General features: G+C 40.3%; 1 protein-coding gene across 1 annotated transcript in view; it reads left to right on the top strand.

The window, feature by feature from the left end:
• Positions 1–15,159, top strand: part of aldh1a2 (aldehyde dehydrogenase 1 family, member A2) — a 22,248-nt gene extending 7,089 nt beyond the window's left edge. Inside the window, exons 2-11 of the mRNA XM_084405704.1 lie at positions 1,026–1,336; positions 3,108–3,169; positions 4,618–4,746; positions 5,134–5,247; positions 10,976–11,078; positions 11,817–12,001; positions 13,426–13,590; positions 13,667–13,824; positions 14,135–14,209; positions 14,299–15,159. Of these exons, the coding sequence (XP_084261830.1) occupies positions 1,129–1,336; positions 3,108–3,169; positions 4,618–4,746; positions 5,134–5,247; positions 10,976–11,078; positions 11,817–12,001; positions 13,426–13,590; positions 13,667–13,824; positions 14,135–14,209; positions 14,299–14,371 (1,272 nt within the window). The 5' untranslated portion in view covers positions 1,026–1,128 and the 3' untranslated portion in view covers positions 14,372–15,159. The remainder of the gene's footprint in view (positions 1–1,025; positions 1,337–3,107; positions 3,170–4,617; positions 4,747–5,133; positions 5,248–10,975; positions 11,079–11,816; positions 12,002–13,425; positions 13,591–13,666; positions 13,825–14,134; positions 14,210–14,298) is intronic.
• Positions 15,160–16,138: the final 979 nt, after the last annotated feature.

Below are 16,138 nucleotides of genomic sequence, written 5' to 3'. Positions count from 1 at the left end.
TCTGTGTCATTGGTCATAAAACAGGCAGTCCCGCCCCATTTGCAGAGATCCACATTTATTTATTTTTAATTGGTTAATACGTGGGACAAATTGTATTTCTTTTTAAAAAAATTCTGCTCTTTACAGAGTATAAGCTGTCACTAAGATACGTTTTATTTCTCAGGACATCTATTTTAACCCCCTCCATCAGGTAGACAAATATATAATATACATTTCTTTCATATATATCTGATAATTGATTCCAAAAGTTCAGCTCAACTAGAACCAAAATGCCTGACCCATGGTCTATTGTAACATCGGTCCTGACTCCCTCATATCTATCACCTTCACTCACGAACCAGTGGTTCTCTGGGCAGACTTAAACCAAGTCTCGGTCTAGTCAGTGCCAGTTTTCGGTGTGTGAGAATCAGATTTAACAGGACAGAGCCATCTGAGCAGACAAAGACGCTCACAACAATAAGCAAGTGTCTAATGAGTGGACCTGTCTGTCTGCCTCGAGCTTATTGAAGCTTCATGGCAGGAGCTGTAGGAGTTGTTGTTTTTCTAACAATTTTGATTTGCTCTGCAAATGTCTGAAACCCATGATGATGACAACACCGAGTTGGGACACATGACCTTTGGGTGCTAACGATCACTTAGGTTAGGAGCGAAACGTAAAAGAGAGGTATTGTTCTGTGCCATGACGTGCTTTTATCTCCGGTGTTCTTCCGCCATGGACATCTGCTTTTACTTCCCACTCACGGAGATGTGTCTGAAGAGACAGATTCAGAAACAAAAGTGCTATGTTTGTCTTCGTGCGTGCAGCTCTCTAGAGCGCTCTGTGGCCATTTTGAATAAATCTCTTTCATATTACAGTTTAGACATCGTCTTAAATGGACTGAAACAACAGATTTTTTTCCATCCAGCTCTGAACAAATGTCAGAGTGAATTGCTTTGAAAGAGAAATGTGATGTCCATGTGGTTATGATCACTCTTTATATCAATCTAATCCCACGTCGATTAGAAATCATGGCTGGGTGACACAGAGATAACAATGTCAGGTCTCTGGTGATGGCTATATGAATATCATGTTTTCCTAAGGGAGCAGCTGTAAGTGTGTGCTTTAGATATGCTTAGTCTGAATGCAGCATGGGGGTGTCAGGTTTAATTCCTATGAGTGATTTTTCATCACACGCCCACACTCTCATCTGCCTTCTCTCCTTCCAGACCCTGGAGTCTCTGGACAGCGGGAAACCTTTCCTCCCCTCCTTCTTTGTGGATCTTCAGGGAACCATTAAAACTATTCGATATTTCGCTGGATGGGCAGATAAGATCCACGGTTCCACGATTCCGACTGGTAAGCTAACGCTCATCCTGTCATAAAACTTTGAATAAGACACCATGTAAATTATGGGGAAGTTTGAGGGGGGGGGGGGGGGGGGGGTGTGTCTGACCTCCCTAATTAAGGCCTGAAGTCACCCAGCAAAAGGAAATCAAAACAAAAGGTTGGGGGTCTTAAAGTGTATTCTGTTTACATATTCACAGACTATGTTTCAGCTGGGTTTTTCAGCATTTCAGTAACCAAGTTTGCCAGGACACAAAGCTTAACCTCACAGTAAACAGGCGCTCGCAAACAGAAATAAGGATTTTACCAAAGCAGTGGGCCGCTAGAGCACTTTTTTTGTTTGGATGTATTAAAAGGTGGAACATAGAAAATATAAATATTGTCATTATTTTACACTTTATTTTGGATTTCCAAACATATCACTAAATATTTCATATAAAAAAAATATGGAGGATATTATGTCATTATGTCAACCCAGACCTTTAGGTGTAGGCCCATCTTAGACATTTTAGGAGGTTTGACCTTGAGCAGAGAGAGCGCAGCTTTAAGCTGAGGTAGAGCTGTGTTTTCTCTGAGGCCTGCAGGAGATGTTGTGGGGTTATGGAGGTGCACTGAGGGTAAACAGACAAGGTCCCGTAACAGTTATAAATCTGAGTGCTAATGGCCGCCCTCCTGTGGAGCGCTGCCATCGGTGGAGCACAGTGACAGCTACGGGGTCGAGGGGCACTACGGGGCACAGGGGGGCACTGGGGGTCTGTTCTGGCTAATTTAGTTGTTTGAAAGGAACGCGGCAGGGAGCCTGGAGACTACGGGACAGCAGCAGACTTGCAGCTCTGATGTCACGGTGCAGCCATTAGTGTGCAAGTATGTGTGTGTGTGCGCGCGGGGGAGATTGTGGAGCCGGCCTTCAGGGCCCCCCTGTCACATGGGCCACATGGGTTAGAGGGAAGCAAGAGAGGTGTCCGCCGTCGGGCGTCCGTGTAATTATTGTGCATTCCAACACTGTCTGTCGCCACCGCTTTCTGATTGGCTCACGCACAAATATTTGCGCATATACTGTCCTGTACGGTATATAAAGCCCACAATCCAGTCAGTCTTGTATTTGATAATGTCTTCGTCATATTCACTCTCTCATCTTACACAAACAAGCACCCATGCTGCTGCATGCTGTTATGATACGATTTCACAGCAGGAGAAATAAAATGAAGAATGGAGGGGGAAAGAACTGTAAATCCCCCTGTCAGCGCTGGAGCTCAGCACTGGGCCTTTGTTGTGTTGCTAAACCAAACTTGCATAGTGGGAACTCAATGATTTGCTTTATTTCATTTCCAATCTCATCCGTAATAGAATTACTGCACAAACAAACAGAATGTGTGCTTTTGGCCTTCTCTTATCTGGCCACCAAGTGAGATGAATCGCTGGCATGCCTCTCGTCCAGATGCGTTCCGCCAACTGCATGTTTCCACAGCGAGGGATGGCGTGATTGCACTCTTTTCCATGTTGCCGTAAGACAAAAACGGGGTCTTTTGTAGACGGTCATATTATCTAAAGCTCTTTTGACTGAAAACTTTAGTCTACTGTTAGTAAAAATGTCAGCTAATATGATCCTTCCTACTGTATCTGCTGCTCTGACACCACTGATCAAATATCGTTTATTTTCACATTTCAATTTCATTTCAGCAGTCTTGATTTATTGTCCAAGCATAAGTATAAAGTGTATTTGACACCATTTTACCTCATGCTGACTAATATTCTGGTTCCTTTTGTTCTTTCTGTCACACAGATGGGGAATATTTCACACTCACCAGGCATGAGCCCATCGGAGTGTGTGGACAGATCATTCCTGTGAGTTTTTTGGCCCTATTTTTGGTTTTCCTTAATATATTTTGCTTGAAAATTATGCCATCTCCACAGTCCTTATTGGGGAGTTAGTTGAACACCTTAGTAAGGAATGAAAGGTTTGTTGAGGTTTGGGTATAGTTGTTTAGTTTCTTCTTATTGTGAATGATGCATCTCTCCATATATTTTTGGACCTTTTTTTATTAAAAAAGGGAATTTCGATAATTCGGTGAAAGGACAGACTTCTCTCTGGTGATGTACTACAATCATTTAGCTCATTTAAAACCTTCCATTTTATTTTCAATCACCTGCAAGCTTGCTTTCAGATCTGCTTCCATCCAATTAACAACTGATTGTTACAACAAGTCCATGCCCTTCATTTTTTACCCCTGTAATTTCACTCAGATGTATATCATAATACAGAAGATAAGATCTGTCGCTATTTCCGTTTAATCGTTACTTTAAAATATATTTCACAACGTCACTGAAAGTGTTCTTATCAGCCACTATATGATTGGCTACAAACAGACTGGCAAAAGGAGGCCATGGCCAGTGCCAGTAAAGAAGGAAAAGAAAGAAAAAGGAACTGAGAAATAATGAAGTAGAAAGGCAAAGCTGAGTGGGAGATATACTTGAAGGACAGAAATAGAAACGAAGAAGCAAAAACAATAGATTGTGATGATAAAGTCAGTGCTTAGCACTCTAGACTTCATCACATGAGAAATGACAGTGCACACCAAGGGCCAGATTTACTAAACAGGGCAAATTATTGTGAGAGCACAATTCCAAAAAAGCACCGTTTGGAGTGGAAAGTTCTGCGTGTGATCTACTGATGACGTGTAAATGAAAGAACATAGACGCAGCCGGATCATTTCCATAATGATCAACACAATCTACCAAGGGAACCACAAATTAGTGCCCGGTTTAAGACATGCTTTTTTGAGGCAGTAAATAATTACGCAAATACCAGTAAACTGACTAGCGTAAACCTTAGTAAATCACCTTGAATGAGTATTCATTTAAATACTCTCCTTCCATAAATTTTGCATCTGAAAGGGAAACTCCTACAAATACATATGCAATAAGGTCAGCCGCAAAAATAACTGTCCACACCTTTTCAGCGCAAATTTTTCACTGAGTGTAGTTAGTTAATCCTGACAGTAGTTTTTTAACACCAAAAGAGGGTTTGAGCTGGCACAAGCTGTTAGTAGTTCTGGCCTTAAATATTAAAATCTGGTCCATCTAGCAGGTCATTGAATGACAATTGAATGAGAATGAAAGTTACAAGGCTGAATTGATACAGAAGTTGTGAAACTGTTTTAGAAACATTTTGTTTCCAAATGAGTGTGCAGGAGTCTGGAATCATTAGTGAGGTAGTTATGGTCTGAAGAAACAAAGATATGTGGTTGTCTGACCGAGCTCCCACAGTAAGTTCCTGACCTATGTCTGTACAGTGGAACTTCCCCCTGGTGATGACAGCATGGAAATTGGGGCCAGCGCTGAGCTGCGGGAACACTGTTATCCTGAAACCTGCTGAGCAGACCCCTCTCACCTGCCTCTACATCGGTGCTCTGATCAAAGAGGTACAGCAAAGTCATTTTACAACATTGTTTTGAATAAAGGGATAAAACATTACGACATCTGTCAGTCTATTCGGACCACATCACATTCATAATAAAGCAGTAAAATGATCAAAGTGATACAAAAGCATTATCAACACACATTCATGCAAATGAGTGATATTTCATCATTCGTTCCCCACTACACCCAGACCTTTGTTGTTCTGCCTTTCCTTCTCTCTGGGATTATGAGGCCTACTTTCTCCTCTTCCTTTTGATGTTCTATGTCCATCCTCTCTTCCACAGGGCCTGTAGGGAGGTTGGGGTGGGTCTGGATTCCCCCTCCACGGCCTGTGGTGTTCTTGGCTCAGCTCTCGTCTAAAGCTTTTTCCTCTCATACTGTTTTCACAGGCTGGGTTTCCACCGGGAGTCGTCAATATTTTGCCAGGCTACGGGCCAACCGCGGGAGCCGCGATTGCTTCGCACATGGGCATAGACAAAGTGGCGTTCACAGGATCGACTGAGGTAATTTCCCTATCAGACAATGGAAGAATCACTCCTTCTTCCATCATCCTCTTTTGCGCCAGTGTGACATCGGCCCTGTCCCAAATGGCGCTCTTGATGTGTCTTGTGGTCTTCATTTAGGCATCTGTGAAGTCCATAAGACCATAGGGTGTCACATTTGGCATCTTAGGCATTTTAATCCATGTGGCAAAGTGTACACTTGACAGAGGCATTTGAGATCACTGGGATGAGCACCGGCTCTTCGTGAGTCAATACTCCCAGAAAAAAGTGCAAAAATTGTAGTACTCTTAAAGGGACAACTTTGCACCTTATTTAACCCTAAAAGGTTCATAGTAGTACCAAGAGTACACTAGGTACTGATATGCACCTTTTATGAACAAAGACTAAGTACAAAGTTGTCCATTTAGCCCACTTGTACTGCCCCTGCAGTGACAAGCTGTTGTACCCTTAAAGGTACAATTTTGAAGGCTTAGTGTGTTTATACTGCTGATGACTATAATGAGAAGAAGTCTGAGGAAGTTGTGTTTATAGGGGGACTCTCTGATCTCATACTACACCCGCTCTCACAACAAGCAATGCTTAGCAGACCACCTGGCTTTCCAAAATCATTTCTAATAAACAGGTTTTAGGTGGATGTGGGAGTGAGATGTTAATCCACAGGTGGTCTGTCATAAGCACGGAACAGAAACAAGAAATGGACACCAGGCCCCCTACTTGATTTGTACGGTTAATGTCGTGCCAGTCTGGTTGGACACCTGAGTTCATTTACACTTTATAAGTGTCCTGTGCATACTGTATAATGACTACCCTTTCTATTGAGCTCTATGCATCAGACATTAGACAGTTACATTGTGGCCCCTAGAGGAAGAATGACTCTTTGAAGCCAACTGTATAAATTTAATAGAAAGCCAGGGACTGAAAATAGGCACCATGTTAGGCACAGAGAATTTACTGCTTGAAAATAGGCCTCACTGACAGCGACATAACTCTGCTGTGACAGCGTATTTTAAACAGTGATTATTTCTAGCTACACTTGCCTCGCTGGTAAGAACCCTTAAGCCCTTTATTCAATTAGAGCATCTCATAAATCGAAAAATTTCAGTGTATGTTTTGATCTGTTCCTACACATGTAGCATGTGTTTTGTTATTAATTGAAGTAAATTTGGTGATGTTTAGAGTAGATAGAGCTAAGGCTTGTTAGCTTGACCGGAAAAGTGAGTTTGTTTAAATGCCCAGCTATAATCGAGTTACAGCGGTGTTTTTTGCATAGTGGAGTTACAGTCTTCATCGATCTCTCCTAGTATACATGAATATTTGCGTTGCAAATTACTACAGTGGTGAGGTCAATTGTTGTTTAATTAACGTGGATAACGTCTGTTGCAAGTGCATGTACACTACTTATCAAAAGTTCAGTCAGTTCGATCAGTATTTTTTCAAAGAATTAATACTTTTTTTTTCCAGCAAGGATGCATTAAATTGATCAAAAGTAACAGTAAATACATTTATAATGTTACAAAAATACATCTATTTAGAATAAATGCTGTTCTTTGAACATTCTATTAATCAAAGAATCCTGAAAAAAGTATCAGTTTCCACAAAATTATTAAGCAGCACAACTGTTTTCAACATTGATAATAATAAGAAATGTTTCTTGAGCACCAAATCAGCATATTAGAATGATTTCTAAAGGATCATGTGACACTGAAGACTGGAGTAATGATGCTGAAAATTCAGCTTTACCATCACAGGAATAAAGTACATTTTAAAATAGATAATATTTCACAATATTACTGTTTTATTGTATTTTTAACAAATAAATGCAGCCTGGGTGAGCATAAGAACCTTCTTTCAAAAAGATTAAAAACTCTATTGAACAGTATTCAGTAGTGTAAATATACTTAGTGTTTATCTTCATTGTTAAAGAAACAGAGAATAGTGTGTATGGGTCTGTGTATAGCACAAGACTTCTCTCACTGATAGGAGTACAAACAGAAGTGTTGTTTCCACAGAAAACAAACTAAGCTCGTGCCCTTGAAAAACACTTGTTGGAATGCAACAGATGTTTTATTTTGTGGGAAATGAGAGTTAAGTCATTTCCCAGTTCTCTGCTATTTTGATGACTGCGATGACTATTTCTTTCTTTTAAATCGAAATGTTATTGATAAAACAAGAATGTGATGACTGAGACTTGGAAAGAAACAAATAAAAGGCCACACAAATCCTCAAATGAGTGTAGCGTCACTGTGGAAACTGTACCAACCCACTCGTCTTCACCCACACTTCCACTGACTGACTTTCAGAGGAAACTCATCACCATACACCCCACCCTCCCGCCCTTCCTCTTCACTGGCAGCGAAGTGAAGGTTTGGTTCCTCTCCTCGCGTCAGCACTGCTGCTGTGGCTGTCGCTGGGATCTTATCTGGACTTGATTAGGCAGCCGAGATCTCTCATGCTGTGCGTGTGTGTGTACATACACAGACTCTGAGTCACTTCAGCCGTCTGTGTATAAGGGAGGACTGGACCAGGGGTGGGCGGGACAGGGGAGCATCTCCCTGAGGGAGTGAAGGATTCTGGTGTATTATGACCAGCCCATTGCTGCTATTTGTGGAGTCTAGCCCCTTAAATGAAGTATGTTTCATTATATTTCTTATGTTTTATATGAATTAAAAAGCACATTGTTTTATTATTATTATATACAAAATAATGGTCATACCTGCGGTCAAACCAGGAGTAACTAACTAAACAAAGCAGCAGTAGTAACTTAATGGTTTTTAAGCAACAAGTTTTTTTCAGCGATTAGTGTTACACCAGTTAGTGCAACCAAGTACTACATCATTTTTTTTATTTTATGTCTGAGCTGAGGAAATCACACTCTCACTCAAATGTGGCATTGGAAAGTCAGATTCATTCTAATGAATTGAATAATCCGAAGCGATTCTTTCTTTTATATGTGACACTGAAAAGATTCATTTCTAGTGAATCAGTTTGTCCAGATGATTCTTGTAAATGAGCTGATTTGAGTTCCTACATGGCAAATTAAATCAGTTTTTTTTTTCCACTTCAAAAAAGTCACATTATACTTCAGTGAATATTATATTTGAATTTTGTGTAAATGTATCAGTTCAAGTTTGATGTTCATTCATCCATTCAATTATAGGCTATTAATGCACTGAAAAAAATTATAAACGCAACTCTTTTGTTTTTGCCCCCATTTTTCATGAGCTGAACTCATTTAAGACCTAAGATCTAAGACTTTTTCTATATACACAAAAGGCTTATTTCTCTCAAATATTGTTCACTAAATCTGTGTTAGTGAGTACTTCTTCTTTGCCGAGAGAATCCATCCAGCTCCAGTCCATCCGAAAACCAGTCAGTATCTGGTGTGACCATAATTTGCCTCACGCAGTGCAACACATCTCCTTCGCATAGAGTTGATCAGGTTGTTGATTGTGGCCTGTGGAATGTTGGTCCACGCCTCTTCAATGGGTGTGCGAAGTTGCTGGATATTGGCAGGACCTGGAACACGCTGTCGTATACGCCAATCCAGAGCATCCCAAACATGCTCAATGGGTGACATGTCCGGTGAGTATGCTGGCCATGCAAGAACTGGGATGTTTTCAGCTTCCAGGAATTGTGTACAGATCCTTGCAACATGGGGCCGTGCATTATCATGCTGCAACATGAGGTGATGGTCGTGGATGAATGGCACAACAATGGGCCTCAGGATCTCGTCACGGTATCTCTGTGCATGCAAAGTGCCAGACGCCATCGAATGTGAGCATTTGCCCACTCAAGTCGGTTACGACGACGAACTGTTGTCAGGTCGAGACCCCGATGAGGACGACGAGCATGCAGATGAGCTTCCCTGAGACGGTTTCTGACAGTTTGTGCAGAAATTCTTTGGTTATGCAAACCGATTGTTGCAGCAGCTGTCCGGGTGGCTGGTCACAAACGATCTTGGAGGTGAAGATGCTGGATGTGGAGGTCCTGGGCTGGTGTGGTTACACGTGGTCTGCAGTTGTGAGGACGGTTGGATGTACTGCCAAATTCTCTGAAACGCCTTTGGAGACGGCTTATGGTAGAGAAATCAACATTCAATTCACGGGCAACAGCTCTGGTGGACATTCCTGCAGTCAGCATGCCAATTGCACACTCCCTCAAAACTTGCAACATCTGTGGCATATTGTGCTGTGTGATAAAACTGCACATTTTAGAGTGGCCTTTTATTGTGGCCAGCCTAAGGCACACCTGTGCAATAATCATGCTGTCTAATCAGCATCTTGATATGCCACACCTGTGAGGTGGATGGATTATCTCGGCAAAGGAGAAGTGCTCACTAACACAGATTTAGACAGATTTAGTGAACAATATTTGAGAGGAATAGGCCTTTTGTGTACATAGAAAAAGTCTTAGATCTTTGAGGTCAGCTCATGAAAAATGGGGGCAAAAACAAAAGTGGTGCGTTTATAATTTTGTTCAGTGTAGATAGTTATACACTAGAGTTCAAAAGTTTGGGGTCAGTACGTTTTTTTAAATAAATAATTTTAGTCAGTACGTATACATTAAATTGATCAAAAGTTACAGTAAAGACATTACAAAAGATTTCTATTTCAAATTAAGTCTGTTCTTTTGAATATTCTCCTCATTACTATAGTTATCTGGTTTAGCTATCTATAGCTTTACTACAGTTTAACTACTTCAACTATCTTGTAGCTTGAAAAACTAAAGTAGCTTCCCCAAAACTGACAAAAACACTCACATATGTATAGTATCAGTGAGAGGTATGGCGTTCATCCATTTTTCCACTGAACGATAGTGTCAGAGGGAACTGAGGAAGATTATTTTCCCTCTGTCTTCTCCCCTTCTCTTTCCGCTATCTGATGGAAAACAGATAGAGAAAATATTCACTGTCAGTAAGTATGTTTTGCAGAAAGGAAAAATGTACAAATGTTTGTTTATGGTTAGGAGTGCTGCTTGCCAGCCTCTAAAGCGCTGAGCTGGCTGTGAAGATTGAAAAGGTCTTTCTTTCTCTCGCTCTCTCACTTACACAGACACACACATACAGTTGGAAGAGAATAGTTTGATGTGAGCATAATGTTCTCTGAGATGTGAAGCAACGCCATGGCCAGCAGCTGTGCGATGTCTGCGGTGCTTACAAGGGCCTGAACAGCATGTAAGATGAGAGCCAGTCCACCGCTAATGTGAAACTTTAGGGGAAGAGAAGTGTGAAATGCAGTTTGGATTTGAATCGATTCAGGGAAGAGCTGCAAACAACATGGAATTATAAAACAGTAGACTTCTGTTAAAAAGAAATGTGCTCCTTGAGTTCGGAGAAACCAATAATCACACATACACATGTTTTCATTTATGCACTAACAAAGCCAATAAATGCATTTTAAGGGTCTTGTTTCACTGTTATTTTGTGACTCCAAACAGCGTTGAGCATCCTACACAAACCTGCAGTCAGCTTTTACTGTTCTCGAATTAACCAACAGATACTGTTGCGTGTAGGACATCCCATTCTCTTTGGCTGTCACCGTAAGCACTAATAGATATTTAGGATGTGAGCCAAAGCTCAGGGGCCTGATAATGGAGCTGGTTGTCTTGTCAAAGGGAGCCTCCTTATGCAGCAGGATTTAATAATGACAGCATCCCACTGATGTTGAGATTTAGTAAAGCTCTTCTGTGGTGTCCCAGTGATTAAAGCGGCTCTCCTCTCTCTCCACAGGTAGGCAAGCTGATCCAAGAAGCAGCAGGAAAGAGCAATCTGAAGAGAGTCACGCTAGAGCTCGGGGGAAAGAGTCCCAACATCATTTTTGCAGATGCTGATTGTAAGTATTCAGACACTGTTTTACGGCCGCCCTCCTGTTGTCCCGCTGCAATAGTTTGTGCACAGGTGCTACCCCAGAGACATTCTCTGTCACTTCACATCAAAGACCCTTAGGGATCTTTTAGAGCTGCGTCGGGGCAAAAAAAAAAAATTCGGAAAGGCCCATATACATGCAAATGAGCTTATCTCACTTCCTAAACTCCTGGTCCTTAGTATCTCTAAGTAGCCCACCAAACCTCGGCGTAAGTCTGAGCTTTAAATGTTTTCAGCAGCCGTGAGCAAGGCCCCCCCGTAAATCAGCCGAATGGACCCTGTCTGGACCCATCACACCACAGCCGTAAATCTGCCTGCTCCATTAACCCTTCAAAAGCCACAGCCTGCCAGTTCACCCTTTTCCCAGGTGTCCATTATCTCACACAGATGCACATACTCACATGTATGTATGCATGCATAAACAGCAGACACACCAGAAGAACAAGGGGAGAAACTGCTTAAACTATAGTCTGTTGAAAAAATTACTTTGAAAGACTTATTGAAATGTAGAAAATACAGTCCAGATTTATTTATCACCTGTTGTTTGGGCTGTTATTTACTTTTATTTAAATAAAATATTTATCTAATATTTGTTTTGACTGTCTACATAATCCCAGTGTTTCACACCTTTCACTAATGATGCTTAAGCGCCATGTATAGTCCATTACTGGCAGATGTTTAATAATGTGCTTTCTCTCTCTTTCAGTTGAGTTGGCAGTCGAACAGGCCCATCAGGGTGTTTTCTTCAACAACGGTCAATGCTGCACCGCTGGTTCCCGTATCTTTGTGGAGGAGCCCATTTATGATGAGTTTGTGCGAAGGAGTGTTGAGAGAGCTCGGAGAAGGACACTGGGAAATCCCTTTGACCCAACCACTGAGCAGGGACCTCAGGTAAGACCCAATTAATTGCCTAAACCAATAAAAAGATATACTACCGGTCAAAAGTTTGGGGTTAGTATTTTATTTTTTTTTTAAAGAAATTCATCTTTTATTCAGCAAGGATGCATTAAATTGATCAAAGGTGACATTAAAATTGATTTATATGTTAAAAGATATCTATTTAAAATAAATGCTGTTCTTTTGAGAATCCTGAAAATAATGCATCACGGTTTCCACAAAAAATAAAATATTAAGCAGCACAACTCTTTTCAACATTGATAATAAGAGCATAAGACATGAAAAGTCTTACTGATCCCAAACGTTTGCTCTATATACAGTGCAATGCATAAGTTAATACACCCATGCTAAAGTTGACTAAAAAGAGGAATAAAAAATCATATTTTGGAAATTGAACTTAATGCCTTAATTTAAAAAATTAGGAAAAATCCAACCTTTAAGGACACCAATTTTCTTTGTGAATGAATAATGTATCGTAAATAAATAAATGTTCTTCCTTAAAATACATGGTGCATAAGTGAGTACACCCCTATGTTAAATTCCCATAGAGGCAGGCAGATTTTTATTTTTAAAGGCCAGTTACTTCATGGATCCAGGATACTATGCATCCTGATAAAGTTCCCTTGGCCTTTGGAATTAAAATAGCCCCACATCATCACATAGCATTCACCATACCTAGAGATTGGCATGGTTTTATTTCAGTTAGCCTAAAAGCTAGTTTGATTTGCATTGAGAGCAATGCTAATAAAACTAGCTTTAAGGCTAACTGAAATAAAATATATACATATACATATACAGGGCTTGACTTTGACACCCGCCAGCCCGGCAAACGCAGGTGGATTTCAGCAGTGACGTGTAACGCAGTTACTCCCAACTAGCCACTTTGGCGAATTGAATTTTATATATAATATACACATTTTTTCAATTGTTGTCTTTTAAAAAGGCATCTGAAATAATAAACTAAGTGCAATGTAGTGTTGTCAGAAATATTGATTTTACGATACATATCGATATGGAAATATCGGAAACGCTCCCAATAGGCCTAATAAACTGCTGCCAAATTATGAGATAATATAAAAAATATCTATATGGCAGTTTTCCCTATGGTATCGATGTCAAAATTGTGGCCAGTGAAAATGCTGAGTGGCTAGTAACTTTGGAAAACCACAAACCACAGTGCCTGGTGAACAAAAAAGTTAATGTCAAGCCCCGTATATATATATACTGTATATATATATATATTTCAAAAATTACTGCAAAAAGCTGTACATTGAAATAATCAGACAAGACAAAATATATATTCTCTGCATATTTATTATTTAAAAGTTTTTTGTTGCCTGTTACAAAAGTTCCAGATAACCACAGTAAAAAAAAGACACAGGATTCAGTAGTTCATCATCTCTGTTTGGCTGTGTCAGGTGAGTGTGGAGCAGCAGAGACATGTACTGGAGATGATTCAGAGCGGCATCACTGAGGGAGCTAAACTGGAGTGTGGCGGCAAAGCTCCTCCTTCTAAAGGCTTCTTTGTGGAGCCCACAGTCTTCTCCGATGTACAGGACCACATGCGCATTGCCAAGGAGGAGGTAAGCTTTCTTTATATCAGAATAATACGTCTAAATTCGAATGTCAAAGTATAATAATAATAAACTTTTATTGTAGATATTTGGGCCAGTTCAGCAGATCATGAAGTTTAAAACGATTGAAGAAGTGATTGAGAGAGCCAACGACACAGAATATGGTCTGGCAGCAGCAGTCTTCACCAGAGACCTCAACAAGGCCATGACAGTCTCTGCAGCTGTGCAGGCCGGCACTGTCTGGTAAGAGATATATCATATCACCAGAAAATGGAAAGCAACACAAATGCCATCCACTTGTTTTGTTTGGGTCCCTAATATTATGGGGTTATACGTACGCCTTAAGGCGCCTTAAGGTCACATTTACTTTTTGTTTGCTAAATCTTCATTTAAATAGGAATCCATGTGATTGTGAGGGCGAAAGATTTCCCTAATATTTCGCAGATATTTCGTCAATTTCATCGCATATTTAACCACGGAAGTTTTATAAATTCACAGAATGGAATGGAATGTCATGAAATCACTAAGATTGTGAAATGTCTTTGTTGTACAGGATTAACTGTTATAATGCCCTGACATGCCAGTGTCCTTTTGGAGGATTCAAAATGTCTGGCAATGGTCGTGAACTGTAAGTGCATTAAAAAAGGATATAACGTAATAATCGTGTTTTCTATACATCCTTGTTTACGCTGACACCGTTGTCCTCTTTTTTTCCAGGGGTGAGATCGGACTGAAAGAGTACACAGAGGTGAAAACCATTACGATGAAGATGTCAGGAAAGAACTCTTAAAACACAAACATGTACGTTCCTAGCAGCGTGAAGTCTTCCTCTGAGGTTAACCACTAGCCATTATCCTTCGGTTGTCTATAGTGGTAAAATACCACACACAGTAACCACCAATCACTTCTGCATTGGAGCACCTGTTCTGCTGTTATCATGAACTACCCTTCATCTTCATCCCACGTCCACCGCCACCATTAACTGCCTACACCCATTCCAGCTGTGACATCCCTTCGCCGGCTCCACTAACCATACTAAAGCACTCGGAGTCCCGGTGAAGGAGGGCTACATATTTGACCACTGCACCAGCAGTGTGCAGACACTAACAGACTGCGACCGCTCTCTCTAATGATCTCATACGTTAAGTGTTTTTACACACTGGCTAAAAGGAGGTCTGAGGGGTGTCATTCTCAAACCTCATAATTAACTTACCTTTCCACTGGGTAGAAATCTAGTAGGCATATTTGTTTTTTACTAAGACCACTGAAGCTCTCAGATAAAAGATGTTTTCGTTGAATGAGTATTAATTCTAAAATTTGTGTAATTGCTTTATGTGTCTATTTTTTCATTTTATTGTTTGATTGTTTTTACAATGTATAACTTTGTCGATGTCTTGACCAATGTAAACAAAAATGATTTACCTCAAAAAAGAAAGCAGAAAATCAGTGGTGTGTTATTTTTGACAAATGATTCCTCATTGATGCCCATTTATTGTTAGGTTTAAAGAATTATGTACTATGAATATAGAAGTTAAGATATAGAGATAATTTCTTCATTAAAATGTTTTACTCAAAGTATTCTCTTGAAGGTGATTTTTGTTACAGAATTATGTCTGGAAAATGATGACAATGGGGAAAAAAAGACAATGGGGAAAAAATACCCGTCCAGAAATAGTTTCATTTTGTAAGAATTATGTTATTTCTGCTTAAGGTGTTGCATTTTAGAGGTGACTATGTGTATTCAGACTTATGTCAACCAGGGTGAGAACAGTCTGAGTCAGAGATTGTTTGGTAAGAGCTCTTTAGATATGAGCAGTATGTGCCAGATAAAAGAAGCACCCAGTAGTGCTACTACATTAGAAGTCGCATTCCCAAAGAAACATAGTCACAATGGATTTTCCCAGCAGCCCAGCCAATCCGCTGATATCTTTAGTCAGACCAACCCGAATGATGAAAAGACTTGGCTACATTACACAGCACTGGTCTAGTTCTGGAAGAGCAGAAAAGGGCAGCACAGAGCTTTGAACTAGACCACAGAAAGACCACTACAGAGATAGTGGATCACATGGAAATGAGTTTGAACTGTTTCCTTAAGAATTAGTGTGACAACGTTTGAAGAACAAAAGTGGGTTGTTTCACCTCAAAGAGTGTTGCATGTTTTCATCAAGTGTGAACCAATCAACACAGGAAAGTGTTGGAAGGTTGCAGGCGAAAGGCCTTACAAGGATTGTTTAATCCATTTGACGTTGTTGCACAATGGTGTCATCGACCCTTCCCTCCTTAGGAGTCTGTCGAATAGTATTTATAATTCTCTGGAGTCTCATTTGATTACAGTGTACCAAGTTCACACCAATATTTCTACATGGCAGTAGTGTAAAACCGCTGCTCTTTAGTAAGGAAAACACGATAAATCAATAAATAGCGTTATTACAGACTTTATGTGTGATTCTTAAGGGTGTATTTTCTTTTTTATGACCCTGGTAGTGCATAGTGAATTCAAATGAATATTAACTTTCTCACAGCCTTACAAATTTATCTATTTTTTTTTTCAATGTGA

Source organism: Rutilus rutilus (assembly GCF_951802725.1).
Source record: "Rutilus rutilus genome assembly, chromosome: 3".
NCBI classification, from domain to species: Eukaryota; Metazoa; Chordata; class Actinopteri; order Cypriniformes; family Leuciscidae; genus Rutilus; species Rutilus rutilus.
Note: the sequence above shows the minus strand (reverse complement) of the source record. Positions and strands in the feature narration are given on the sequence as shown.